The sequence below is a fragment of the Rhyacophila brunnea genome, unplaced genomic scaffold (assembly GCF_057557595.1).
Source record: "Rhyacophila brunnea isolate RB1 unplaced genomic scaffold, BYU_Rbru_1.0 scaffold_15, whole genome shotgun sequence".
Lineage (NCBI taxonomy): Eukaryota > Metazoa > Arthropoda > Insecta > Trichoptera > Rhyacophilidae > Rhyacophila > Rhyacophila brunnea.
Window position 1 is genome coordinate 6,654,588 of NW_028232806.1, and position 27,899 is coordinate 6,682,486.

Genomic DNA, 27,899 nt, shown 5'->3' on the forward strand with positions numbered 1-27,899 from the left:
TCATTTAAAGAAATGCAACATCTTAATGAGCTCTATTTGCTAATTCTTGTCTTAGAAGCTGTATGTAACTCTGAGTTTGTATTATTGACAGGTGGGAAATCAATCTCCGGGCGGAGGCAACTTAGTGCAGGTGTCGATGGGTCCCGTCGGACCGGGAGTGGGGGTGGGCGGCGCAGGCGGTGGCACACAGTTTCAAAGGCTGAAGGTGGAAGACGCCCTCTCCTACTTGGACCAAGTCAAGTACAAGTTCAACAACCAACCGCAGGTCTACAATGATTTCCTCGACATCATGAAGGAATTCAAGAGCCAGAGGTGACAATTATGACAGATTAATAATTTATTGTGATAGATATTCTTGAATTCGTAACATGAATGTAATTTGTAAATAGAGATGATTTTTAAGAAACTTTTCAACATTTGATAATTGACAAAAATATTATAATATACAGTCCCACAAACTTATCGGCATACATATTTTAAAAATGATGTTTATTTATTAAACATTTATTGCTACACAGGAAGTGACCTTGAAATGCTGGGATTTTTTTGTATTACCTAACCTAAAACTTATTTAACTTTTTTATTTAAAAAAATCTGTTAATGCATACTTATTTTGTACCGTTGGTGTACCTTTTGCTGATGGCATTATTTTTATTTATTTGTTTTGCACATATATTATGTATACTGCATTGTGATAATAAAGTGGGTATATTGGCAGGTTTTTAAAAAATTTGTAACAGTTATTCCATAATTCCCGAAAGAACACCGTGTGTTATGAATTTGTGTGCTAAAATTATTAATTTTTGTCCCTAGCATTGACACACCTGGAGTCATAGCTCGAGTGTCCAACCTCTTCAAAGGACATCCAGAGTTGATAGTTGGCTTCAACACATTTCTCCCGCCCGGATACAAGATCGAAGTTCAGGCCAATGATCAGGTAATATAACTCATAAAATAACTCATTTTGATGTATTTATAAATTTACATATTTTGATACACATAAAATTATTGTGATATGTAATGCGAATATTTCTTTTATTGCAGGGTTACGCGTACCAGGTGTCTGTGTCGATGCCTTCTCCCAATTCGGCCCTGCAGCATCAGTCGCACAACAACATTGCGCATGCTGGTCAGTAAAGTTATCCATTCATGTATCGTTTTATCAGTTTATTCACTACATAATGAATGTTTAGTTAATATACAGATATTGTCCACAGTTTTTTTTTACCGAAATTCATTTATTACAATACGAAAAACGCCCGTCTGCATCATACCCTTAAGCTTTTAAACCAATTCAGCAAAAGTCTTTTTTATGCATTGCCATGAAGCGGTGGCCGATGATGTACATACTATTTCACTGTTGCACGGCAAACTTCATGACGATAGTCAATGTGCAAAGCAAAATAAAAAAAATCAAATGGATATTGTCGTTGTTAAGCATAAAAATGACATAATATACACTGCATATTATTTACTTTTGTTTATAATATTTCGTTCTGCCTCTTTGAGGACTTCGGGTCTGTGAATATTTAAGAGCATACTTCAGTGAAACGGCAAATAATTTTCAACTATAGGTGCGATGAAATTTTGGACTCGCTGGCAATCGGAGAGCGAAAGTCGAGCTGTGAACACATCAATTTGTTTCGTGATGGCGACGGGGGTATTAATTCTTAAATCGTGTAAAGATGATTAAAAAACGTGTGCGTTTGCACAATCGTCGCGTAGTCACGATCGTTTTAGACCGTGCCCCAACTGAAGTATAGCCTTAAAGCCTACATTGTTATTGACCTGGTGTTTGTTTTCCTTGGATTGTTATGATTTCAATTAGGTTACATTTCAATGACATAGACTTTTTTTTTGTTCTGAATGAAATATTTTTAATGTAAGGAATGAACCGTGTCAATTTTTACGAAAATTATATATAAAAGAGCAAAAGTGATTTTGTCTTCTGCAGGGCAAGCCGTGTCGGGCGGGGGAGGGACGAGCCTCATCGTGGGCCCCCCCACTCAGCAGCCCATTCAGCAGACCAACGCGCAACATCACCTCGTGCAAATACTGCCTCCGTAAGTTACCCTCCCATAATAATCAGTTTTTTCTTAAGAAATATTTATGTTTAAATGATAATATTCTTATATAAGTTTTAAGTTATAAGTCTGTGTGTGACAGGAAATGCGAGATAAATCTTATAAGGTTAATTAGAATTAAATATAATCCATATGCATAAATGAGAAAAGGCGTTGAGTCCAACCAACACCAGCTCTTAATGAATTCCACAATGAAACAAACATGGATGTTGTTCTCATGCAAAGTTTTCCAAAACTTTTTTGGCTCATGAAATTTAGTGATTTTACAGAATTATCTCTCATTTCTTGTATGACTACCGTATTATTGAATTCAGGTTTCCACTTCATATACTCACTCAGTCCAATTTACAATGAGCGCATTAATAATTGTTGGTGTTGGAGAATTTTGAACAAGCGTTGTTCTGTTCATTGTTTGCTTGATTCAAAGTTTCACTCTGGTCTATGTGTCATCTTTTTCCCCAGGTCGAGTGGTGGTTCCCTAGCGCACAACTTATCAGCTGTTCCGGTACCGTCCACCACAATCTCGACGCAAGGGACCCCCTCTCTTCAGTTGGCGTCACCCCTCTCTGCCTCCTTACCGCTGGCGATGCCTATGCCGGCAGTGCTCAACTCGAGCGGTGGTGGTGGCGGGGGAATGAGTATGCCCACGCCTACCAACACCCTGCACCACATCTCGCAGGCTCACCACCAGCTAGAACAGCCCGCTCCACCGCAGAATGCTTCGCAGCCTGTCGAGTTCAATCATGCCATAGAGTATGTCAACAAAATTAAGGTATGTGACAAGTGTTCATTTCATTATCTTGTATTTATGTATTTGCATGTTTATATTGTAATAGTATGTATTAAATATTTAATTTATCAAATTACCAACTACCTGGTTTTTTGGTATCGGTTTGTCATAAATAGATACGTAATAGAATACCAGTTATTGATATGAATGAAGTAATATTTAAAAGGAAATATCCCGTTAGATCTCCTTAAATTTGTTAGTTTTATGTTTAAAAAAATACTGACAATTTTATTGTTCAATTACGTATTGAAACTGTTTCTAGATTTTCTTCCATTTTTAGAGTCAATTTTAATTGGTGGTCCCGGTGCTTTCAATAATGACAGTTTTCATATGGTTCGACGTCTCACTGATTATATTTGAACCTGGGATATGATGACTGATATTTTAATGTGCGATTCTTATACGACTGTTGAAAAGTTTTTAGTAATTTTTAGTCTGGTAATAATTACCGGATGAAGTTACAATGTTAATAATTATGTTCCAAACATACATCGTTACGGTCGGGCATTAAGTCAGGCACGAAAGACCCTGTTATCAGGCTAATGGACAATGGCCATTTTGCTTTGGCTTTATAAATTGAAAAAATGAAATAGAAATAGTAAGTCAGAATAATATCCAACCGGAACAATATACCTACACCTACCAGTTTTATATCCCTTATTCAAGACCAATAAAACCAATAAGGCTTATTGGTATGTATGATCCAATTTTTGATAATTAATGTTTGTAAATTTGAATGTGACAAAAGTCTCAACTAATGAATATGTTGTTTTTGTAGAACCGCTTCAACCGCCAGCCTGAAAAGTACAAGAGGTTCCTGGAAATACTCCACGCGTATCAGAGAGGGCAGAAGGAACTGAAGGAGCCTCAGATAAAACAGCAGACCGAAAGAGAAGTTTACTCACAGGTACACGTGTGTTCTTACAAATATTATTTATGCATTTTGATGCACACATGTAACTGCACTCAATAATTTCACCTGATTAATGTGCAAATTATTTGGCTAAAAATCATGTCACAGAATCTTGGTTGTCCGGACTCAATTATCCAGATTTAAATATGGTTATCAGTTTGTAAGATTATAAGAAAAATTGGTACAGTTCGGTTATGAGGAATACAGCGGCAAACATATTTTGAAAATAGCCGATATACTGGATTAATTGTTATTGGTTAACTTAACCAAACCTAACCTATCCTAACCCAAACTAACAAATAATCCAGTATTTTCAAAATGTGTTTTCCGCTGTATTCCTTATAACCAAACAAGCGAAAAATCTATAATTTAGAAGAATATGTGCCTAATAGAAAAAATTAAAATTTTTAGATTATATGGACTCTCTTCATCCTCTAGCAGTCCAGATAATCGAGGTTCTACTGTATATCTATCATGATTTACTGTGACATGCCAGGATTATGATGAAAAGAGTGTCTTGTAATATGTTCCATTTTGATCAACCAGGTGGCAAAACTATTTGAAAACCAAGAGGATCTTCTTTTGGAGTTTGGCCAGTTTTTGCCAGACGCCAGTGGAGGGGGAGGTATCAGCGGGATAAGTGGCGCCGCCATCAAATCAGCCACGGCCGCTGCCGCCTTGGATGCGGCTCGACCGCATCATGATTCTCTCAACTCACTCAATGCCGCCAACAGGCCCCGGCCCTCGCAACACCTCACCGCTGCTGCCTTACAGGTTCGCATCGAATGCTTTCTTCATGACTGCAAATCTTATATTTCTTTTGATTTTTCTATACTCACTATGAATTCATGGTTAAATGGTCCAACGGAAAGATTGCATTTTAAGTAATAACGAACATTCGGTTCTCTCATACTGAAATAATATCCTGAAATTCACGTGTGATGTTTTATTTATCTCTGTTGTCTCTTCTAGCGCGGCATTGTGGAATCAGCCCTGATGGAGACAGAATCGTACCATTGCCAGCCGAACCGAGCTGTCTCTCCTGTCAATTCGGCAGGCAACGTGCCCAGCGGAAGCAATCTCTCCTCATACCAGAGTTCTGCCACTCCGCCCGTAGCTCAGCCGCCCGCCACCCAGTCCACCTCGCTGCCCCCCGCTCAGCGGCCTTCCAATCTCGACAGCCTCTCTACGCAGCGTCATCATCCTCTCACCAATATTGCACAACATGCCTCTTCGCAAGTATGTATTTTCATTGTTTTTTTTTTTTTAACATATTGTGGACATTACAAATTATATGTTTAAGACATTCACAACATGACATTTAGAAACAAAGATATAAATATAACAGTATTACATAAAAAAAAGAGATAGATCAGTAGATAAATTAGATAGGTATAGGTACAAGGAAGTACACCGGATGAGTTAAGCAGACCCATTTTAAGAATTTATAAAAGAACGTCCACCTAAACTCATTCTCACGTAGGTGGAATATATCAACACCCGAAGCAATTTTGTTAAACATAGTTATCGCCCTCCCAATTGGCATTACCAGTGGCAGGTTGGTTCTGCACCTTCGGAGAATAAACAACTGATTTTATTTATCAACTTATTGCTTTTGTTGTCTCTTAAATAAAGTTTCTGAATATTGGATATCCGTGGAAGGATAACTCTTTGTACCGGACACAGATCTGAGAACCACGAATGACTTGATTTTCTTCCATAACATAGTATGTATGTTCATTGTGAAGTCAACTGCTTTAGTAATTAATATGTATTGTTAAATGAAAACTTAAATCCGTTTAATGCTGTAACGTGTCAACAGCTAACTAATGATGATTTCATTTTTTTCACACAGGTATCATCACATCATCATCAAAAACATTCCGGATCATCTCACCATAGCAGCTCCAATTTGACTTCTTCCACCCATCATCTCAAGCGATCACCGAGCTTTTCTTCAAATAATCAACTCGGTGGTAAGTGCCGTAATCTAATATAGCAAAGTTTTTCACAGCCGTTGTCACGACACCAGCATAATCCAAACTCTGAAATGTCAACAAAATATATAGATAAGTAAAATGAGGAATAAGCAGAAATATTTGTTGCATCCATCTATCAGTTGCAAATATACTATACAATGCAGCGATTTAATTATTGTTTAACACATTTATTGTTGACTAGTTAATTACCAATTAATTACCACATTTAAATGTCATGTTAATTATATCGAATGGCCAACTAATGTAAACGTGTCAGCAGTAAATGAGTTTAGTATGAAAAAAATGTTATGCTCGCCGTTTCAACATTAATGTTTCAACTGAACGGTTACACTGATTACAGTGACAGCCATGCGAAGCGAGACAACTGCAAAGCTGTTCACACTTCGCAAACAGATGTTTTCTTATTAATCATGTTGTTTTCGTATTCAACGAATAATTCACAAGATTTGAGAATGCAACATTCTTTATTGAACGTATTAATGTAACATCATTATAATTTGAAAAAAAGAATGCCCCCGCATCCAACGGACTCGCGCCAATCCAATGTTAAATAATGTTGCATTGACACATAAAGTTATCTTCATTTTCTGTTGAAAGCCAACTTCAATCACATAGTTGATATGTTGTAGTTGTGTAGAGTTTTTATGTGTGACTCACTTTATGGCTAGTAATGTAGTCTGAGATTCCACCAATTCTGGAGGCTATGCTCTGCACCTGGTGAAATTCAGTGCACTGCCATATTGGCAACATAGATACAGTGAAACCTCATTAATAAGAACACAGATATTTCGAAATTCACCGTAAATTGAAAATTCGTATTAATGAGGTTTTACTGTAATTGTTTTTTTGACCAGGCTCCGGAGGTGGACCGACGGCTCCCAAGAAGTTAAAGCTGTACTCGCCTAGAGACGTGTCTTATGCTGAGGCTGCCAAGCGAGGGACTCCTAACGATTTTGAGTTCTTTGAGAAGGTTCGAAAAGCGCTTCGAAGTCAGGAAGCCTATGACAATTTCCTAAGGTAGTTTTTTTTTTATTACAGTGCTATACGACGCTACAGATCTGAGCCAAAAGACAAAGAGACGACAGTTTAGCAAAAATGGGTTATCGTTGTGAATAATAATTTTTGTTATCGGCACGTCCACGTATAGGACACTGATAATGACATTCGCACCTCATATATAACTCATTTTTGCCAAAATATCCGTTATACTCTTTTGGGTTGGCATCCTTGATTGATCTTATTTTAAATTGCTTAATCCAGAAATTGTTGCTTACGGCCTTTTGACATAGCATTCGCAATGTGATAGTGTAATTTTTATTTTGTGTTGTATTGGATAAGTAGATTGATACTTCATATTATTTTCTAATGGCGTATATTATGTTTCAATTGGCTTGCATATCATTGCTTTACTTGTTAATCGATCAATCAAAAATTAATTGTCAATCGTTCTTTCAGATGCTTGCTGCTTTTCACAAATGAAATCGTTTCAAAGACAGAGCTGCTGTGTGTGACGACACCCTTCTTCCAGCGCAACCCTGAGTTGCAGCGGTGGCTCCGGGAGTTCCTCGGGCCGCCTGCGTCTCCCCCTTCCCCCGCCCATCAGCTGCCCTCTTCTGAGCAGCCCGCGGGACATGCACATTCCCATGGCACCCCCTCTGACAGTAATCCTGCCTCCCAGCATCATCAGCCCCACCATCAACTCCATTCGGTGTCTATCGGCAACGGTATGCATCCTTACCACCCGACCCCCGTGCACCCGTACAGCTCTCTTTCTCAGGGTGAGTAGTTCATTTAAATGATTAAGTCAACTGTTTTGCGCCTCACACTCGCAAAATATCATAATAGCAAAACATCAGAATAATTAAATATCATCAGTTGATTAGCAAAACATCAGAATAATTAAATATCATCAGTTGATGTGTAAATAAATTGTTTTTAACCTTACATAGTTTTTGTTAAGACCAGGGCTTCCAACTGGAACTGAACTGAATACCGGAAAAACCGTTAATTTTGTACAAACAAAAACCGAACCGATATATATATTTTTTTACTTGTACCGGAACGAAAACCGAAATGAAAAAAATAACGGTTTGATGCTTTGGTTAAAACCTTCTCATTTCCTTTAATCTGAAATAGTCATACAATCCATGTAATTTATAGATTACAGACAGATTAGACTTTATCAATAATTTATAATATTCATTTGAATTGCAGGATATGGAGTGGGCATGTATTCATCTGGCGGTGAGCGCTATACCGGAGAGATGGATACTTTGGGACTAGCCGGAGCTCAACTCCGGCAAGACCGACCCCAGGGTGATGCCGCCATGGAAGTTGGTTAGTTATGAATGGTTTACGTTAATTATTTTCTCGAATATGCATAATAATGCAGATATTGCTGTATCTTGCATCGAATGTACTATCAGTTATGGGATTAAATGGTTTATTGACATGTTTCTAGATTTGACAACGTGCAAGCGCTTGGGCACATCGTATTGTGCATTACCACGTGGCTCTGCGGAATCAGCTTCAAGGAGATGTTCCGGCCGGACTGCCCTGTGTCGGGACGTGTTAAACGACTCGTGGGTTAGTTTTCCCACGTGGGCTGAGGATTCCACATTTGTCACCTGCCGTAAGACTCAATATGAAGAATGCATTTATCGGTGTGAGGATGAAAGATTTGAGGTTTGTGTATTTTATCTCCCATGTCTGCTGTATTTCAATATTGAAAATATATCATTGAACTATATGTCATTATAAGTTTGATTTGATCCGTGCCTTTTTTACAGTTGGATGTGGTGATAGAAACAAATGCATCGACAATCCTCGCCTTAGAAGGAGTTTACAAGAAGATTTGCCGAATGACGGCTGACGAAGCATCTCGATATCGCTTGGATGACTGCCTCGGCGGATCAAGTCCTACCATCCACCAGAGGGCGCTGCATAGAATATATGGAGAGAAGGTATTAAACATTCCTTCACCTATATAAAATAATTAATTATGTAGACCTTCTTGGTGACTGAATTTTGTCATTGGCATCGGCACAATTTGGGTGGCATTTTATTATTACATACATTGATTTATGAGTGATTAAAATTCTTTTTTCTTTACTTGGTTTCTATTATCTAACATATTATTTTGTGACCGTGCTCTTGATTTGAAAAAATAATTCTGTATTTTCCAGATGCAGGATTCTTAATTTGTGACCGGCTAATGACATTGAAATGGAATTATTAATTTTTTTTCTTCCAGGCTCCTGATATAATTGCCGGACTGAAAAAGAATCCACTCGTGGCTGTTCCTGTTGTGCTGAGAAGACTCCGGGCCAAAGAAGAAGAGTGGCGGGACGCACAAAAGGTTTAATTTTATTACGTAACCTACAACTAATCTGAGACATTGATAAATAAATGTATTCAGTTTATTCCTTTGAATTTTAATATCTTTCTTTTTTCAGGGCTTCAATAAACAGTGGCGTGAACAGAACGAGAAGTACTATCTCAAGTCATTGGACCACCAGGGAGTGAACTTCAAGCAGAATGATCTCAAAGCTCTCCGGTCCAAGAGTCTCTTCAATGAGATTGAGTCAATCTATGATGAGGTGAGGCTTCTGTAATTAACTATTCCGTGTGGCTAGCTTGTACTGTGGACGTCACTTGAGAAGGTGGCTCACTCTGATGACTGGATGAGGCATTGCTACTGTATACTGCAAAATCATTGTAATATAAGCAAAACAATCGAAGACTTTAATTCTGTGTTTATCAATATTATTTTATTTCATAATAAACCATACCAAAAATTAAATCAATTTCTTGAGTGTATCGATTGTGATCAAGGGTAAGGGTTGTTTGTGTTGGCATGAGACCAGCCTGGGAAATTTCAATTTTTCCAAAATAAAATTGTAACATTTTGTTGTATGGTATTTATGAACATTGAAAAAATGTATTTATATGGCCCCAAATGAATCCGATTGTTGAATATTGAATCGCTCGGAAGGCGATTAAAATGCAATGGAACGTAAAGTAAAATTTCAGTAATATTATATTTTGAATCTAAACAATATGTGTGTGCTTTATATATAATATATTGTATATATATTTCATGATTTGCAATCAGCTGTATTAATGAAATTTCTAGTAAAATGGTGGAATAATTAATCAAAAAGTTTACTGACAACACGTAAAATGTTTTCAGAGACGGGACCAGATGGCGAGTGGGGGTTCGGTTCTATCGTCTTGCGGTAAGAACAGCAGCGGGCCGCACCTTTCGGCACAATGTGGGCCAGGTGGAGCCGCATTGCTAGGGGACGCGGCAGACCTTCTGATCCACCACGTGCGGCGCCAGACAGCCATCCAGAAGCAGGAGAAACAGCGCATCAAACAATTGCTGCGACACTTCCTGCCTGACCTCTACACTCACCCCAGAATGCCGCTCAGCGATGACGAGAGGGACGATGGTCTGTTGCATTCTTCAGTAAAAATCTATTTGGTTTTTTTAGCGTACACTCTTACCCATGTATCAGAAAATATAATAATTTTGTTTTTGCTGTGGATTTGCAATGACTGTATAACATAATTATTTTACCACTTTCAGATGAGAAGGAATCGGCTGATGTCGCTCCGGACAGTCCGGGTTCCGTTACAGAAGAAACCAAAAATCCTTCCGGAAATTCCGCTCTGCCCGATGGGAGCGCTATGAGTGATGCAGACCTGACTGTCGGAGGGGAGAGGGACAGTCGACTCTCTTCAGCTCCCTCTTTCGGTTTGTTGTCCACGCCTGCTGATAAATCAGCCAAACCGGATATAAAACAAGAGAAAGATGTGAGTACTTCAGTCTCTATAATTCTTTTACCCATCGAGTGGAGTGAGTTACTTTGTGTAATATTGTAATATAATTATATTGAGAAGAGAGAATATCTTATTCTACCCGTGCATCGTTGGCAAAGGCCACATTGGACCGTAGTTTCTTCCCGAGAATTCTCTTCACTCTCATATTTTCTGTCCAAACAGTCAAGTTGTCATCCGACCGCTGAATGTTCAGCCAGTCAATGGATCTATGCCCACTCAGTACTCATTCATTGTTAATAATTGTGTCAATTTTAATTAATTAATTTCAATTAATTCTGCAAATATATCATAATTTCACTATCACATTATTATCATTTGATTAAAATATTTATCTTTTTATCGGTCGCAGGCTTCTTCGGACTCTGACAACCCGATCAACTCTCAGGAGGTGATCCGGATGGCTCGCAAGATAAAATATCAGGAGAACAAAGAGAATCTCCGGAGAGTCGCAGTCAGAAACAACAGCGCTGATTCAGCTGAAGCCAAAGGTAAATGAGCATTTATAACCAGGTGTAAAGTCCCCTATCCAAATGAAATGAGTTTGTGCAACTCAATTCAAAGATATTGTCAATAATAAATAATGCAATAAACAAATACAGTATAACCCCTATTTTACGCTTTTTAAGGGACTGAAAAAAAAAACTTAATTGGAGGGAAAATGTAAAAGGGGGTAGTTTGTTGCATTTTTGTTTTTTTGTTATGTAATTCTCTTTCAAGATTATATAAACATTTAAAAGTGTCATCTTGAATATCAGCAAAGCTTGTAAAGCTCTTTGCTTCTTCTTTTGTTGGAATATCAATCTCTTCTTCATCAGACAGTTCTTCAGCAGACAAGTCTGCTGGTGTTAAATGACTGTCGCTCGCCGACCAATCACCGTGCGCCGTTCTAAAGACACAGAGTTTTCCCTCCAAACACCTTACGCCGTTCGAATGTCACGACCCAATCATTGTCAAGCGCGTGTAACTCGCATATTTTGAATATTTCTGACGTAAATCGCGGGAAAGAAAAACGTAAATGCGGGTATTAAATGTACTGAAATACATCGGGACTGGAAAATTACACGCAATTGCCGGGAAAACGTGAATTCCGGGCACGTAAAAACGAGGTTATACTGTAATACAATAATTGTCGGATTGAGAATAAAATTATTATAATCATTTACAAGAAATCAAGGGTGCTAAACCAAAGCACATAGTCAAAATTAGTTACTTATGGGGATAGATTACATATTTAGAATGTCATTCAGAATCTCAAAAGTTAGTCATTCCGATTTTTTGGCAGGTTGGTTCGTTGGCTTTGTTTCCTGCCTAAACTATTATATTGACCTTATGGTAATACGGTGCACTATTTATAACACCCTTTTGGGTTAGCGTTGTTGATATGTTCGATTTAATTAATTGGTCCTTTGGCAATTGCTAATGACTTCTTTATTATTATTGTAAAAATGATAAATTGTGTTTGCGCAGAAACCACGCATTCCTCAAAATCGTCAGAGAGCAGTTTGAAGGGTTCGGGCAGACGGAGAGAAGGTTCTTCCGATAGCTCCAGCCGGATCAAATGTGAACCCTCCTCTGTTGATGCCAATATGAATGCTGATTCCTTCGACAAAGACAATAAGGTGAGTGGTGATTACATTAACATTGCTTGAACCGAAGAATATACATTTCAGTTGCACTGTTCAAGAGTTCTAGGTTACCTGTGTTATTGTGCATATTGTGTTTTCGCCTCCAAATTTTTTCCATCCATAGAAGGTCACTTGATAACCATGTGAATTTACTTAAAATTATTTAATATGAAATAATATTTATGGGGAATAGTTATTACTTATTAGCCATTCGCCCAACCCTTTGGGTCCTTGCTCTGCACAGGATAAAATACACACGAAAGAACATGCAATATTTTGACATGGCTTTTTAATTTACACAAAGATGGCGCGGCGCCACTCTATTAACTAAGCCAACCGGTGTTGGTAAAAAAGTAGATTTTTATTGAATACATTGGTATCATCAAAATAATGTCTACCTCTGTGTAAGGTTCTTGCACCTCTAATCATTTTAAAAACTAACTCACCGTGTTTTTTTGTAAATCTCAAAATTACAGGGATCTTGATTTAAGAGATTCATTTTGGTTGTTTGAAATCATGCACATATGAGATAATTTAAGATTAATTAGTAAGTGCAGTTTAAAAAAAATGTTGTCGACTGTTGGAGCAGGCTGCACAGAACCAGCAACAACAACCTGTGGTGTTCTTTGGGAGCGGTCACTGGTACGTGTTCCTGCGACTCCACACTGTGCTGTGCCAACGGTTGGCTAGCATGAAGGCGCTGGCACACCAGTTACAGAAGGACGAGGCGGGCGATGCCCGGCTGCGCCGGCCCGCCACTGCTGTCGCCCTCCGACTCAAGCCCGACAGTGAGTAACTTCCCACTATATCTTGTCAAAAAAAATGTCATCAATTTCTCAATGCCACTATTTATTGTAAAATGCCTCACTATTAGTTTGTACTCGATGTGCGATTGAGACCTATAACTTAAAAGATTATTTTGTCCGGGGAATGGCATTGAAGAAAACCTCAGATGAAGGTAAAGAAAGGCGTACTAAGGCTAATGATTAAAGTACCTAGCTGCAGGATATTTCGCATTGCTGATTCATTTGTACCAAATAACAATTCGATTAATTTGCTGGGGCTGCACTGAGATATCGCGGTGTATTAGTGTTACGAGCATAAAGCATTTATACAATGTATGTACTGTCTCGATTCTGCGTAAATAACTAACATTTCAAAATATGACTTGCTGGATTAATTTATAATATGAACATTGTGTGTAATTTTGTAGATACTCTGCCCGTATCCCAGTACTACTCGTCCCTGTTGGAAATGGTGAGATCAGTTTTGGACGGGAACACGGATGCCCTGTCTTACGAAGACGGTCTGCGGGAGATGTTCGGCATCAACGCTTATATCGCCTTCACTCTCGACAAGGTCGTCTCCAATGCTGTGCGACAGGTTCGTTGAGAGTACTATATTTTTGCGCAAATCATTAAATTCCTGCTACACGCGAAGGTCTATTGTTTGAAGTGTCCGATGACAAATTGTTTACGAGTTCATTAGTTTACAGAGGCAGTTCTACATCCTTTTGAATAAAATTTGGAGTTTTTTTTTAAAGCTCAGAATAAACTTAATTTTACGAGTATTTCATATTATTTATTGAAATGGCGATATATTGGGAATAGATAACTTTAATGTGTGCCAATTTTCTGTGTTTAGTTGCAGCAGTGCGTACAAGAGCGCGTGGCGTCACGCTGTGTGGAGTTGCACACGCAGGAGAGAGCCAAAGGAGGGTCAGGTCTTTCAGCTGCTCACCAGAGGCGAGCCGAACGGCTGCTCCGAGAGGACCACGCTTTTAAGATCTGCATTGTGCGTACTAGTACATGTTATATTTATTTAATATTACATAGCAATATATGCCACACTATATTCATTCATTATATCCATAACAATATGTGAATATTATCTGACAATAGGAAATCTTTCATTACTGTATATTGTAATGTATACATTTTGATATCAAAAACTAATACCAATGAAATTAATATTTCCTTCATGTAGTCTCATTGGCTGATATTTACTTCCTTTAAAAACTAACAATGGCAGTGAAGATTGGCTAATTTTGCTAACCTTCATTGCCGTATTTTTCTTTTTAGAATATACTAATAAATCATTAATTTCTTCATACAGTATGGAGGAGAGGAGTGCCGGGTGACCTTCGAGCTTTTGGAAAGCCTTAACTCTGGAGCGGTTAACAGCAGTAGTGGTGACGGAGGGGGGAGCGGCAGCGGGGGCGGGGGAGGCCAAGGAGGGGGTGATAGCGTGAGCAAGTTCCCTGGCTCTGTCAACCCTGATGCCTCTTCGAACCTCAATTCTGGTCAACAGACTTCTGCCTCTTCTGCTTCGGCCACGTGTCCCCCTCCCTCGCGCCTCGCAGACTGGGCCTCCTACAAAGAGAAATACGCAGATCCGTCACATCTCACCGATGCTGTGTATAAGGTGAGCTCTTCCATTTCCCTTGCACTTCTTATTCTCCTCGACAGATTTCATATTATTCCTTTTGAAACATCTACCGTCGCTAGGTTGCGGTGGTGGTGGCGGACTGCCATCTTTATGGGATGTAACTTTACTAATTAATATATCTGCACGTTTTGTATACCAAAATTTTTAACAATTGTTTCATTGAACAGGACGGCAAGTGGTGCGGCAGGAAAGCGGTGTTCCTCCTCCGGAACGTGCGCCGCTACCATCGGCGAGGGGCTGCCAATGGAAAGATACCCCTCTTGATGGACAGAGAGAAGGATCGAGATGATCTGCCTCCGCCCTCGTCTTCCATCTCGCTTTCCCCCTCGACCCTTCCTCGGCGCCCCTCCCTGGTCCGCCAGCACTCATCGGATGAGGATGCCCAACCACAGCACAACAAGCGGAAAAAGCAGCCCCTACCCTTGGGAGCCAAGAAAGATGATGCCAAAGCTCTGGCCGAGTCACCAAATAAAGAGGGCATCCCGGGTGCTGGGGGAGGAGAGGCACCGACCACTGCGCCTGACGGCTCACCTTTTGTGAACGATGACCGCACTGAGTGTCGCTTCGATGTGAACTCTTACAAGATGGTCTTCATCGTCAATAAAGAGCAGTTCCTGTACAAGAAGGGATCTCTCAACAAAGCCAAAAAAGTCAGTGCAATATTGCTTGCTTTTGAAATTTTTGAAGTATAGTGTTAATATCATAAAATATATATAAAATATTATTAAAAAGTGAATTTCTTTATATCGCATGCTACAATTCTTATTTATTGGTGCTTGTAAGATGGAAAAGCGTGTTACTCTGAATCATCCCCCAATATGAGAACATGACTTGCACCGTGAGTGTAAAACCAAGGTATCCAAATTTTTCAATTTCAAGATTAAATGCAAAACAACTTCAAAAGTCATGAACTTGATAATGTAAAAGTGAAGTGACTGCTAGAACATGCAATATAATGTAGATATAAACCAAATATTATCGTTTTTTTTTAGAAACTATTTGTCCTAACAAAATAAAGACTTCAAACCCTAATATCTCCAAAATATGTCTTTTGCACATATCTTGGTTTTACACTCACACCATGTGTTTGGTAAAATTCATGTGCAGTTTAAACCTATACCTAGATGTAATTTGCTAAAGGCCTATCCTATTTTTAATAGACTGTAAAAGAATATTTTCATAAAATTTATGTAGTTTTCAATACTATTATGGCTTTTAACATTTGCAGAGCCACAAATCGGTAACCCTCCGTCTGGACGGAAGATGGAGAACGTGGTTAAGGGCGTGGTGCTCAAGAAACGTGTCGAGTGGAGCGTCTAGAGCTACCTCCGAGTGGCTGAGATATGCAGCCAGGGCGCTGCCAGCCGGCACGCCGGACCGTCCCCCCTATGCTAACTACACTCGCTACCGACTCATCGCCGCCGCAGCTTCCACACCTGCACCTGCACCTTCCCTGCCTGCCCAGCTCAGCCCCGGCGTCCCCCCTGTGCACTCGCCACACACGGCGGGCACGCAGCCCCTCCAGAAGCAGCCGTCAGGCGAGGCGCATGCCCAATTGCAACGGTAGCCCAAGAAGACTCCATCCTCGCTGCTCTCCTTCCGGAGGAATCACAAACAGCGCTGATTGGAGACTCCCTTCTGCTTCTTCTTCCATCTGTTCTGTCTCTTTTCCTCTATCCCGTTTCCTGCGAGACTCGCTTTCCTTTCTCCGGGTGACAGGCGGACTATCTCAATAAAAGTGTCAATTTTGATGAGGGCAGCATCCATCGTACTATGACTATTTCGATGCCTCTGATTCAATTTATTGAAGGAAATGAAGACTAACATGCAAACGTACAATCTCACTCTGTATTTATTATATTCTTTTTATGAGAAGTGATTTATGACCGATGAATTAATTTTGTTTCTCGTGATCATCTCGGATATGATCAGATTTGAATGGGATGTGATACATTACCATTACCCATATTTGTAGATATTCATTTAAAAAATAATTGCTTACATTTCCTCTTGAGGAAGCTGTACAAAGGTTTCCTTGCGCAAAAAATCTATTGTTTTTAGTCATTCTTGTTATTGTTTTGTTTCTTATTTATAGGTGGAAAGTTAGAAAGTTTAATGACAAATCAATTACTGTGAAGGATATAAAGTGTTTCGAGCCGAGCTTTCATTCTCTTGCATTTATTTATAATTAAATTATTGGGTGGAGTATTTTTTTCATAAATTATATCAAATTTTGCAATGTTTTCATGTTGAAAATTTGTTTTGATTCACGTTGTCAAAAAGGACCATTTATTGAGAGATTGTGTCTTCGATGAAAGCTTGTCACAAATTTTATATCCAAGTAACCGAATCTAAGAAAGAAAAACTTAAAGAACACCGTTTGATGATCTCGGGTGAGGTTTAACAAAAATATTTTCCAAGACCTGGCATACGACATGTAGGTGTAAAATGAATAATGCCCTTGTGATGTCACTCATTGAAAACTGTTATTGTTTGTAATTGTAAGTAGATCCATGTTATTTTCTCCATTTTACGTTGAGACATCTGGCATATTTTGAATTGTTATTGTACAGTGGTCAAAATATTTCAAAACATTCAATATATTTATACGGAATGTTCGTTGTCGGCTTGGGAAAATTTCAAGTTTATGAATGCATGTTTTATATGCACGTATTTGATATTAGTATCTATATTTTTCATAAAAAAATGTGAATTCTTTACGAATTTACAACAAAATAAAAAAAAATCTCACTTCCGCGCTCAGCTTGGCGGATTTTAAAAGTTTTTCTTCATTATGTTCTCTGTATATTATTGTACATTAAATTTGTAAGGTTAACGATAGATGTCTTTATTTTTTTTTTAATTCTGGCAATTAGGGCCTTTGACATAACATTAAATCGTTCAAATATAATCGATTCAAGACCATCTACAAAATCTATAGTGTAAAAAAAACCTCCGAGAATTAAATTAATTGCTAATATAATTTTTACATATTACAAATGCAATATTCCTGTTCTAAATAGAAAATCAAACTTTTGACTAATATTGATGTTGTCGTTTAATTTATCTCTCTTTTTACAATAGTGTGTGTGCTGACATTGTGCCAACATTCAATTTCCTGTGGATAATATTCAATCTTATGATGGCATCACTGTAGTCTGAAAGGTGTTATGTCTTTGTCTGACATCATGACAATTTTTATGGTAGAGGGGCAATAGTCTGTTATGCAAAAGAGTTAGGAGGAATCCATGTTTGATAAATTCAATTTTACAAATTTCATAATATATTGAAGATACGAATTGTGTCTATCCAGCTGGACTGGTTTCGCTTCTCGGTTGTGTTATTAAACATGCTTCCTGCAATATTTGTAGTATAATTGAACTCCGGTGGCGAACGGTGACTTTTGGTAAGAGGTAGGCTGTGGAGATCAGAGAAAAAATGTATATTTATGGGATATAAAATGATAATACGGTATTACGATATTACCTACTGATAGATGAGCATAATTGATGATTATTCAATAGCTCACTGACGATATAAAATTGAGCGATATAGTAATTTGAAAATCCTACCTCTAAGATGCGACAACAACTTACAATTTCAATCGTAAAACTAGACATTTAAAATACTTATGTATTTAAAACGCTGACAAATGACTCAGGTATAATATCAGATAATTTATTAACATTCAGAAAACACAATAATATGCTGAATTTAGATAACAAAAATCTTAAATTGCATTCATCAATATCTTGACTTGACAAATAACTGAACAAAGAATATTAGTCTGACTGAACTCACTGAACCAATTTATTGTGTTGCATTAATTTAATAAATGCTATAAAAGAAAAATCATTGAATAATTTTTTTTTTAATTACCTATCTTAATTATTCTGGACAAAGCCGCAGTCATAGACAATGATATTAGATACAATGGTTTTAGGTTTGCTCTTCCGTATTGTATACATTTTGGCGGTCGGGGCTGAGGTCATGTGACCCGACAGTTATGCAAAATAAATCTTGATTCTAAAGTAATCATATTAATACAATAGTTGAAGACAGTTGGCCGGTCGCATATTTTTTACCTTTGATATACATTCTAAATTCAATGCTTAAAGATTCTGACGGCAGATGGTTCTGTTTATTTTTTAACTTCATAATAGTCTATTTTTCTTAGAACGTTGGAGGATTTAAATATTCGCCTAGTATGGAGCCTTCGCCACTGTTGAACTCACCACTGTTTCAAGTCTTGCCACTATATTATATTAACTATGAAATGTGTGGTAACAGACCTCAAATCAAATTCATTCAGCCTGTGATGTTAACAAATTAAAATTCTTCACAAATGCAAAATGCATCGATGAAATGAATATTATTCCTCTATGACAAAATGTTATCTGTTCATTTTCATTGTTATTATAAATAAATGATTGTAATATTTGCTTATGATTTATATTCTTAAGTAAGGAGATTGAATCATACAAGTTCAATAAAAAGCCATCAATGTGAATATGACATTTTCAATAAATATTAATTTTAATGTAATTAAATATTTTTATTATTTATACACTCTTTTTGGATTGATAAACTTCCAAACGGCTCCATTTAAATTACCATTACCCGCACGCGCTGAAGTTAATTGGAAATCTTATAACTGGTAGACTGTAGACTCTTACATTTTTTCGTTTAGGTTTAGGGTATTCATTTGTTTATCTTTATCAAATGCCAATATTAATAATTGGCAGGTTTTTAAATTATTTTCATTTATGCGGTCACTTGTCATTTCCGTTCAATCTATTAATGTATCATGTAAGTTTTGCTCGATGCTTATTAAATATTTACTTTATCTCATTATTGAGAGTAAGATGATCGTTTAAAGGATAACCGGAAGAGCTAGTCAAGCTTCAGAAGCAAATCTATTTTTAAAATGTCAATTTGTTTTAAAAAAAAAAAAAAAAATCAAGCTGTTTAGTCTATTATCAGTCCACTGAAAGTGATCGAAATTATGAAATAATAAAAATTATATTTAATCAAAGGTTGCCATGTAGAAAAATGCGTCTTTACATTTTGGCTCTATTTCAATTTCAGTATAATTCCTTCTCGACTGATAGAATTACGGTATTTGTATAAAAACGATATTGGTTAATTAGTATTTTTTTAAGATCTTCATTGTTTGTATATTAGTAAATTGAATAGTGTGTAATATAAAACAAAGAGGAGTGCAAATGTCATCTTATACATAATAATATAATAAATACTGAATCATTAGCTTGTAACGTTACGATATACAGTTATGCATTTTTTTCTTGATGTTTTGTGCATATTTTAATTAACTCTAGTAATATGGACGTTTTAGTACATAGTTGTATTTAATATTAATATTAACGGATAGACAATTATATATTAGGCGAGATGAAAAGTGAGGTGTGAAAACAAAGATATTGTCATCAGCGAGAGAAACTAATCGATGTGAAAGAGAAAAATGTGTGAAAGAGAAGAACATTTTGAGTTTGACAATATAATTATAATGTACAGATTTATACTTGAAATCTTGAAAGTAAAAGCGAATTTAAAAATAAACCTTGTGTATTATTTTTCCCATTGCCTTACGATTTTTTTTGCTTTTCACTTACATTTCCATTCAACTCAGTGACTTGTGTGACGGTGCTTTTGGTTTTCTTCCTGATGGACTGGAAACATTATCTCAGTAGAAATGCTAAACGTTTCCATGATTTGAGATGAAACAGTTGGATTAAACCGATGCCTGCCCATAAACAAATAAATGATAAAATATAAATAAGAAAATCCTGCTTTATAATTAAAATGTCGCAGTAAATGGAAGTAAAATAATAATAACTTGTTTTGACACATTGCTCTTCTGATAAATTCTTGGAACACCTATTCACGTTCCACGGAAACCCTGGTGTAGATATATTTGGATTTTATTGTGAGACAAAGCCTTTGACATATGCCAGCATCGATGGAGCGCCATCGGTGCAAATACCCACACATAACTTCCAGATTTTATAAGTAGGTAGTCTAAAGCAGTGCTCCGCAACCTTTGCTCACCCACGCCACACCAAAGGTCTTTCCACGGCACACCACACGTAAAACAATTTATACACCAAAACATGGACCCCACTTCCTGAAGAGGGACCCCAGGTCAGGATCTTTGGCGGGCCCCTACCTATCGCTAAGGTTAAAGACAGTGTGATACTCTAAAATAGCGTTTTTCAAATGGTGTTCGAGGAAAAATATTGGTATTGATTGTATGTCTAGCGATTTTTTGCATTTATTAATACATCCACTTGAATTATGGTTAGCTGTCGGATTGAGAACAATTTTATTATTTGTCGAGTATTGACATAATAATAAATTGTATCTTACAATTGCATGTCTTAAAATATTAATACTAGCGTAGTAAAATAGCGCCGCAGGCGACTTTTTTTACTTTTCGAGCAAAATTGTAATTTGTGTTTATCTCACATATCTGGTTGACCTGCTACGCCGGCCTCCCCTGAGCCTGGGTCCCCAGAGAGCCCTGTCAGCTCCCCCTTGTAGAGGCCATGCACCATAATTACATTAGTTTATATTTTTTTTATTTGATAAATAATTAAATATACAAACAACGTAACACACGACGAAGAACTAAATGTACAGATTGCCATGTATTTGTATTATCAATAACTAATTAATGTGATAACTTAGCTTTTTTCAATGAACGTAAAAGTTTTATATATTTTGACTTGATATTTGAAAGAGTAAACCGAAGCCGTCGGTCAATACCCTTCAAGCAAGATTACTTATTATTTTTTAATTATAACTCGAGTTGAAAAACTTTGCTCACTTAGATATGTCGTATAAAATGGGAGCTGAACTGCAATAGCCTTGTCGGAAATCCGAGGATATTCTTTATTAACCGAAATCCTGAAAATAGCCAATGGAACATCGGCGAAGTTCAGTTTTAGCGTCCCATCGTTTCTAAATTCAACCAATTCCTCTCGAATTTATAGGAAAAGCGCTTCTATAGAATTTTCAGCATAATTTGCAAGAGTTTCGAATCCAGTCGTATTGATTGTATGAAAGTAATGATGAAATTTCTTTTGCAGCAAAGTTAAATGATTTTGAAACGGATCCAAAATTAATTGTTTGTTTTCAATGGTGGTCTGGTAGGTCCTTTGGTACATTTGTTGAGATCCTTGTCTTAAAATTATTTGTGTTTTTTTTTGGCAGCAATGTACCGCGGCACACCTAGCATAATCTCACGGCACACCGGTTGCGGAGTACTGGTCTAAAGTATCGAATATATTCTGACCTCTTGTTTTCTAGAAGTTCTCAGTGGCATAAAAATTAACTTATAATTTAATTTTCATGCATGATCAGTGCTCGAAATGGACAATTTTACGAACAGGAACGCTCGATCATTGTCCAAAAATGTGTAATGTTAGATATAATAATATCTGTAATATAAAAGTAACTCTTAGTTTTACATAATGTACTTTTTTCATCATCAGTGGTAGCATGCAAATATATAATCGTTTTCTAAAAAATACATTATTAATAGGTATTAACATGAATAATTATTCAAATATAAATACCTAAATGTATATGAATAATTGTGGTGGGAAACATTATTAAAAGACATGAAATAATAGACAAACTAATCACAGTTTCCTATTGGTTTCGTTAAGAGTTTGAATAAAAATATGCAACTTAGGCCCTCCTCCCACGGCGCAACTGAAATCTGACAGAGCTGGTTTATGAAGGAACTCATAAACTGGCCAATGTGATGCTTCGCACACGGCGCTACTGAAACCACTTGAAATAATAATCACATAACCTCAAACTGTCAAACTGAACCATCAGGTGTTTTGTACAAAAACCGACAACACGCACGCTGCTGCGTTTATTCGAATAGAATAATTTATTTCAATTTTGCTTATCTTGTACTTTTTACGTTTTGGGTTGTTAATGATTTTTATAGCATGACACATATTCGCAGTGCTGCCAATTTTGGTAAGAAAATATGATTTTTCACCGAATCTAATGATGTTGGTACCACTGTTTTACGGTGACTGGAAACTTCAGAGACCGCGCGACTAGCATGTCGCGTCTCTTCGTGACCGTTTTGAAGCTGAGAGATTCCAGTCTCGCCGTCAGCGAGCCGCCATTGAAATACATTAGGTAGATACTGGCTGGAATTTTAGTTTCAGTTCCGTCGGACTTCAATCGTCGGATGGCCTAAGAGTGGATACAAATATGAGTGAAGATACCTAGGTTAAAACAAAATACATGCCGCTTCATTCAAAGCTCAGATTTTTCGTAAATTCGAAATACGAATTCATATACGAAAAAGCAAGGGCATGGTTTTTAATAAATTAATTTATAAAATATGTAATACGCAAGATTTCCGAATGTATTTTAAACAACCTCAGAAGTGTAGGTAGATATTATTAGAAAAAAATCGGTGTATGTATCATGGTGTCTCATATATCTTTGCCATACAGCGGTTATAATCGATTCAGAAGTGCCCATGATGAATTAATAAAAAATCAAATTTTAATATATTTTTTGATTTATAGGGAAAGCGCTTCCATAGAATTTTCGTCATTGGTTGCAAAAGGGTTTTGGATTCAGTCGTATTGATTGTATGAAAGTAACGATGAAATTTCTTTTGAAACAAAGTTACTTACCTAAATGTTTTTAAGACGGATGCAAAATTAATTGCTTGTTTTCATTGGTGGTCTGGTAGGTCCTTTGGTACATTTGTAGAGATCTTTGTCTTAACTCCTAATTTATCAGATCACGTCGATATATTTTCATTCTGACCTTTCATTATTTTATTAAGTTCATGCAGGTGCTCAAATGTATTACCAGCCATGTACGCAAATTTGGCTATTAACTAAATATTGCATAGTGTGTAGCAGTAGCTCATTGAACATTAAATTTGATGAAACAACTTTACGAGCTCAAATAGTTACGCTAATCTAGAAATTGCCCACAGAATTTTCAGTAAACAAAATCATTCCGTTTGCTGGAGTGACTAGTGGAGAGGGAAACACTGAAGTTGACAGTATTAGAGGATTAGTGAGCTATCAAAACACAAACTTCTTTTAGATTCAATTAAATTTGTCATTATTTACATTTATAGCATCACGTTAATAACGAGGGTATACTGACAGAACGCATTATTTCAGTTTTTTCTGTTTTAAATGCCAAAATGTATACAATTTTACGCTCTACGCCTGGTAAAACGCACACAGGCATAGGTGAGAGAGAAAATAGAAACATTATTAAATCATATTGTTATTTTTTATTCTGATAGAAAGCATGATAATGACTTAATGCGTTCTGCGTATACAAAATACAGGACTTGTAACATGTCGTATATTGTGTTTGCCATAAAGGTTAGTCTTTATAATGTAGAAAAAATGTTTTAAAATCATAAAAAAATCTACGTGGGAGAACGCTTTGAAAAAAAAAGAATATCCTTTTTGCGATTATCTCAGAACTTGTTTTAATGAGTTAATGCTTTCTGTCAGTATACCCTCGATATGATTGTAATTACTTATTCCGTGTGATTCCTTTATAATGTTTTATTTCTGAGGAACATAATATTATTTAATTATAATAGATAGGTATACTAAAATAATTATTACAAGTATACGAAATACCGTAATTAAACATCATAAAATAGTTACCAAACAAATATGTATTTATTAGTTGGTACATTTTTTTTGTATATCGTTGCAATGCATACTCATTTTTTATCATTTCAATAGTGGTATTGTGTATTGAAATGCATGTTACATAATCGGTATACACTAATCCAATGTTTCCCAGCGTGGGGCGTACGCCACACCGGGGGGCAATTTGAATGTTTTGGGGGGCAATGTGCAAATCATTAAATATTTGATAAGGTGAGTCGGGGTAAGTGTGACATATAATTCAATGAGATGAATTTCAACGTGGTTCATGATGAATAGGTGTGTTTTAAACAGTTGAAAACTTTACCGTAGGATCTACAAAAGCATTACAATTAATATGTACAGAAAGAACCCACTGTATATCATACTATAATACGACATTTTAATATTTTTGTTACACTTACCCCAATATTAGTGTAAGTGTAACTAAATTCTTCTTTATTCCAAAAGTACTTCAAAACCATAATGTATTATATGCATAGAAAGGTAATTTAATGGATATTGAGTCTTGAGTTAAAACTACAGTATAGAATTTCAACAAAATGCACTAAAACATTTTTTTTGGGGTAAGTGTGTCATACTAATGTATGAAGCGCTAGTGATGTCCCGAAAGAAAAACGACGTATTTTTTATTAAAAATAAATCTAAAATCTAAAAAAATAAATATAAAAAGAAATCCGATGACACTAACGAGTTTACTTTTTGAAGGATCATGGGAAAAATTTGTTATGTCAAGTTGACCGTCAACATTATAATATATCCATTGTGGACAATCCTTTAAATTCAGGTTGATGATTAAGACAAGTTATAGTACCAATTGATTACAAAAGGATCGTAAACTTTTTTTCAAACATATTCTACGGCTTGTGGTTTTTAGCATGGAACATGCTTTTGTCTTGACCACCCGGCCGGATTTGTTACGAAAACATCGCACAGGCAGCGGAAACGAAAAGAAAAAAATAAAGTCACGAAAGTAGCGCGGCGCGGGCTGGAGTGGCTTCAGTCGGCCGCGAACAGCACTTCGGGAATAACGTGTGACCGCACCCCGCAATTTATTTTATTTTTCTTTGAATTTGGACAACCAGCATTCAGAGAATCAATGGGCAAAGCATGTCGTCGCTTAAGAAACAACACCGCGGAAGTCAATTAATTAAAATTTTCAGGGGAAACAAAAAACGTCTCAAAAAATTGAAAATTGATACTTTTTAACTTATTTTTTTTGTGTTTAGTTAAAAAAAAAAACATTTTTTCATTCAAAAAGAATTTTTCCATAGAAGGAACAGGGTGTAAGATTTTTTTACCTACCGAATGTTATTCAAAACTCAAAACCGCCAAATGGGGACTTACGCGGTGTTGTTTCTTAAAAGACGATGTTCCATGCATAATAATTTTAGCCGTTAGGTTTAAGTAACCATCATCTTTAAATAATAACTTATTTCTTTTAAAAAAACCTATAAACCAATTGTATCCGGGTACTTTGTTTTTAAACGGCGTGTTAATATTATTTTCTTTAATATACTGTCCAATTAATTCGAGGAATACTTTTTTTGTGAGACATGCTTTTCCAACGTATGCAAATTTTCTGCAAAAGATGTTTCAATCTCTTTGGGTAATATTGTACTTCTGCTAAAACTGTCTTCTCTTCTTTCGTAAACATGATTATACATATCCATATGACATAATATCTCAGTATCCTGTTTTTTTACACATTCACCTGTTTTTTGTAATTTTCCTTGGTCATAAGCTCTTTTATCTGTCTTTCGTTTATAATTTACATGTGGAAAAAATTCACATTAATTATTATCACATGTTAGATAGGCAAGCACTTATTTTAAAAACTTTTGTATTAAATTGAAACACATGCACTCTTCCGAGTACCTACCTATTTAGCTAACATAAAACTATAACAATAAAATTATGAACATTTTGTTTCAATTGCGAACATTTTTTCGATCGATATAAATAATGCGTCGTGTCCCATCACTAGTTAGAATAATGATTATGCGAATTCATAGAAAATATATGGGAGAAATGTGACACAAAACAAAGGCACACTTACCGCACGCGTTTACTTTCGTGGGGAAAGTGTGTCTACTCGATTAAAGCTTTAAAATGCTTATCAATAAGTAAAACGATAACAACACGTGAAGCAGGGTTTCAAAACACATATACTCACCAAATTTTACAACCATAATGTGCAGATTTCCGTGTTTTAAAAAATAGTTTAATAACAGCTACCATCTCACTCGTCAACTTCAAAATGTCGTCTGGAGAATAATCCATGTAGTCACCTCAAAAAACATGGTATCGACACCATTTCTGATTATTTTTATAAATCTGTGACTTTGCTATCACCTTTCCTTAGATGGGATCATCCAATTTATAGTAAGAGCCGAGCCACACCGGGCGACTCTGGTCTCGAGACCAGTCGCGCGACTGGTCTCTTCGGGTGATTTACTCGGGCGACTTGCCTGTGACCAGAGAGGCAGCCAATAATAATAATAATGAATGTATACGCAATTATGCAAAAAATGCGGCGTGGCTGCCGGCGACTGGTCGCCTAGTGTGGCAGCGCTCAATACATAGCTATATGTTTTCATACATCGCTACCGATCGCCTGACCAGAGAGACCGGGAGACCAGACCGAGCGCACGAACGAGATTTTACTGATCGCCCGACTTTATTGCTTACGCAACTACTGAGCGACCAGGTGTGGCACGGTCCATATAACTGCATGCATCGGTCTGGTCTCGAGACCAGAGTCGCCCGGTGTGGCTCGACTCTAAGTACTGAGATATCTTAGTAGCTACACTTACCCCGACTCACCTTACATTTTTTTGTTAAAAAATGCATTTCGAAAGTATTTTTTTGCCATTCCCATCATAATATTTAGTTGAATGCGGCGCTTTAGCGCTGTAAATGAACTTACTGAGTTACTGATGTTATTTGTTACTGAAAAAAGTCGTTTTGTTCATAAACTGTGGAGATTTAAGATTAAAATTGACCAAATTAGTCCTCACATAAAAACTCTTTGCAGCACATCAAGCATAAGGATCGCACTAATTTTTTTCCGAGTTGTACATCTAATATAATATTTGTGACGTTAAAAAACAAACGTGGTCATCTCCAGTCACTGACTTTTTTGAGATTTTTGGTTGGTATGACTGCTTGTGTTGTTTTATATAATAATATTCACTTCAGACATGTCTATCTCCTTATTTTCTGCTTAAAAAATCAAAATAAAAGTTGTGATTTTTTTCAAACTTAGTCATCTCCATTGACTTTTTATATCAAACGTGGTCACATTCGTCTTAGCCAATCACGACGTAGCACTTTTTCAGAATGGCCAATCATGTCGTGGCATTTTATCAATATGGCTCCCATCAGCAAAAAGTTTTCTCTGTATATAAGATGTGCTCTTCAAGTTTTTAAGCGAAATAATTGTCAAAGAATGGAAAATAATCCAAATAAAGTTTGAAATAGTGTC

The 27,899-nt window shown here is 36.7% G+C and overlaps 2 protein-coding genes across 6 annotated transcripts in view; one reads left to right on the forward strand and one right to left on the reverse strand.

Moving 5' to 3' along the window:
* The window catches only part of Sin3A (SIN3 transcription regulator family member A), a 60,209-nt gene extending 42,457 nt beyond the window's left edge, over positions 1–17,752 (forward strand). For 3 of the 5 annotated variants that reach the window (XM_085943025.1, XM_085943028.1, XM_085943027.1), the window contains exons 5-30: positions 92–312; positions 814–937; positions 1,045–1,129; positions 1,937–2,063; positions 2,547–2,856; positions 3,653–3,781; positions 4,334–4,561; positions 4,760–5,026; positions 5,643–5,763; positions 6,642–6,804; positions 7,243–7,565; positions 8,002–8,124; positions 8,249–8,472; positions 8,577–8,750; positions 9,041–9,145; positions 9,243–9,386; positions 9,980–10,241; positions 10,379–10,605; positions 10,982–11,120; positions 12,100–12,251; positions 12,847–13,045; positions 13,471–13,640; positions 13,902–14,051; positions 14,373–14,681; positions 14,873–15,355; positions 15,934–17,752. In XM_085943025.1, the coding sequence (XP_085799151.1) occupies positions 92–312; positions 814–937; positions 1,045–1,129; positions 1,937–2,063; positions 2,547–2,856; positions 3,653–3,781; positions 4,334–4,561; positions 4,760–5,026; positions 5,643–5,763; positions 6,642–6,804; positions 7,243–7,565; positions 8,002–8,124; positions 8,249–8,472; positions 8,577–8,750; positions 9,041–9,145; positions 9,243–9,386; positions 9,980–10,241; positions 10,379–10,605; positions 10,982–11,120; positions 12,100–12,251; positions 12,847–13,045; positions 13,471–13,640; positions 13,902–14,051; positions 14,373–14,681; positions 14,873–15,355; positions 15,934–16,272 (5,298 nt within the window). In that variant the 3' untranslated portion in view covers positions 16,273–17,752. The remainder of the gene's footprint in view (positions 1–91; positions 313–813; positions 938–1,044; positions 1,130–1,936; positions 2,064–2,546; positions 2,857–3,652; positions 3,782–4,333; positions 4,562–4,759; positions 5,027–5,642; positions 5,764–6,641; positions 6,805–7,242; positions 7,566–8,001; positions 8,125–8,248; positions 8,473–8,576; positions 8,751–9,040; positions 9,146–9,242; positions 9,387–9,979; positions 10,242–10,378; positions 10,606–10,981; positions 11,121–12,099; positions 12,252–12,846; positions 13,046–13,470; positions 13,641–13,901; positions 14,052–14,372; positions 14,682–14,872; positions 15,356–15,933) is intronic. The other 2 variants (XM_085943030.1, XM_085943029.1) reach the window with 1 other exon arrangement.
* D12 (YEATS domain containing 2 homolog D12) overlaps positions 1–27,899 on the reverse strand; it is a 440,970-nt gene that overhangs the window by 139,703 nt on the left and 273,368 nt on the right. The window lies entirely within an intron of this gene.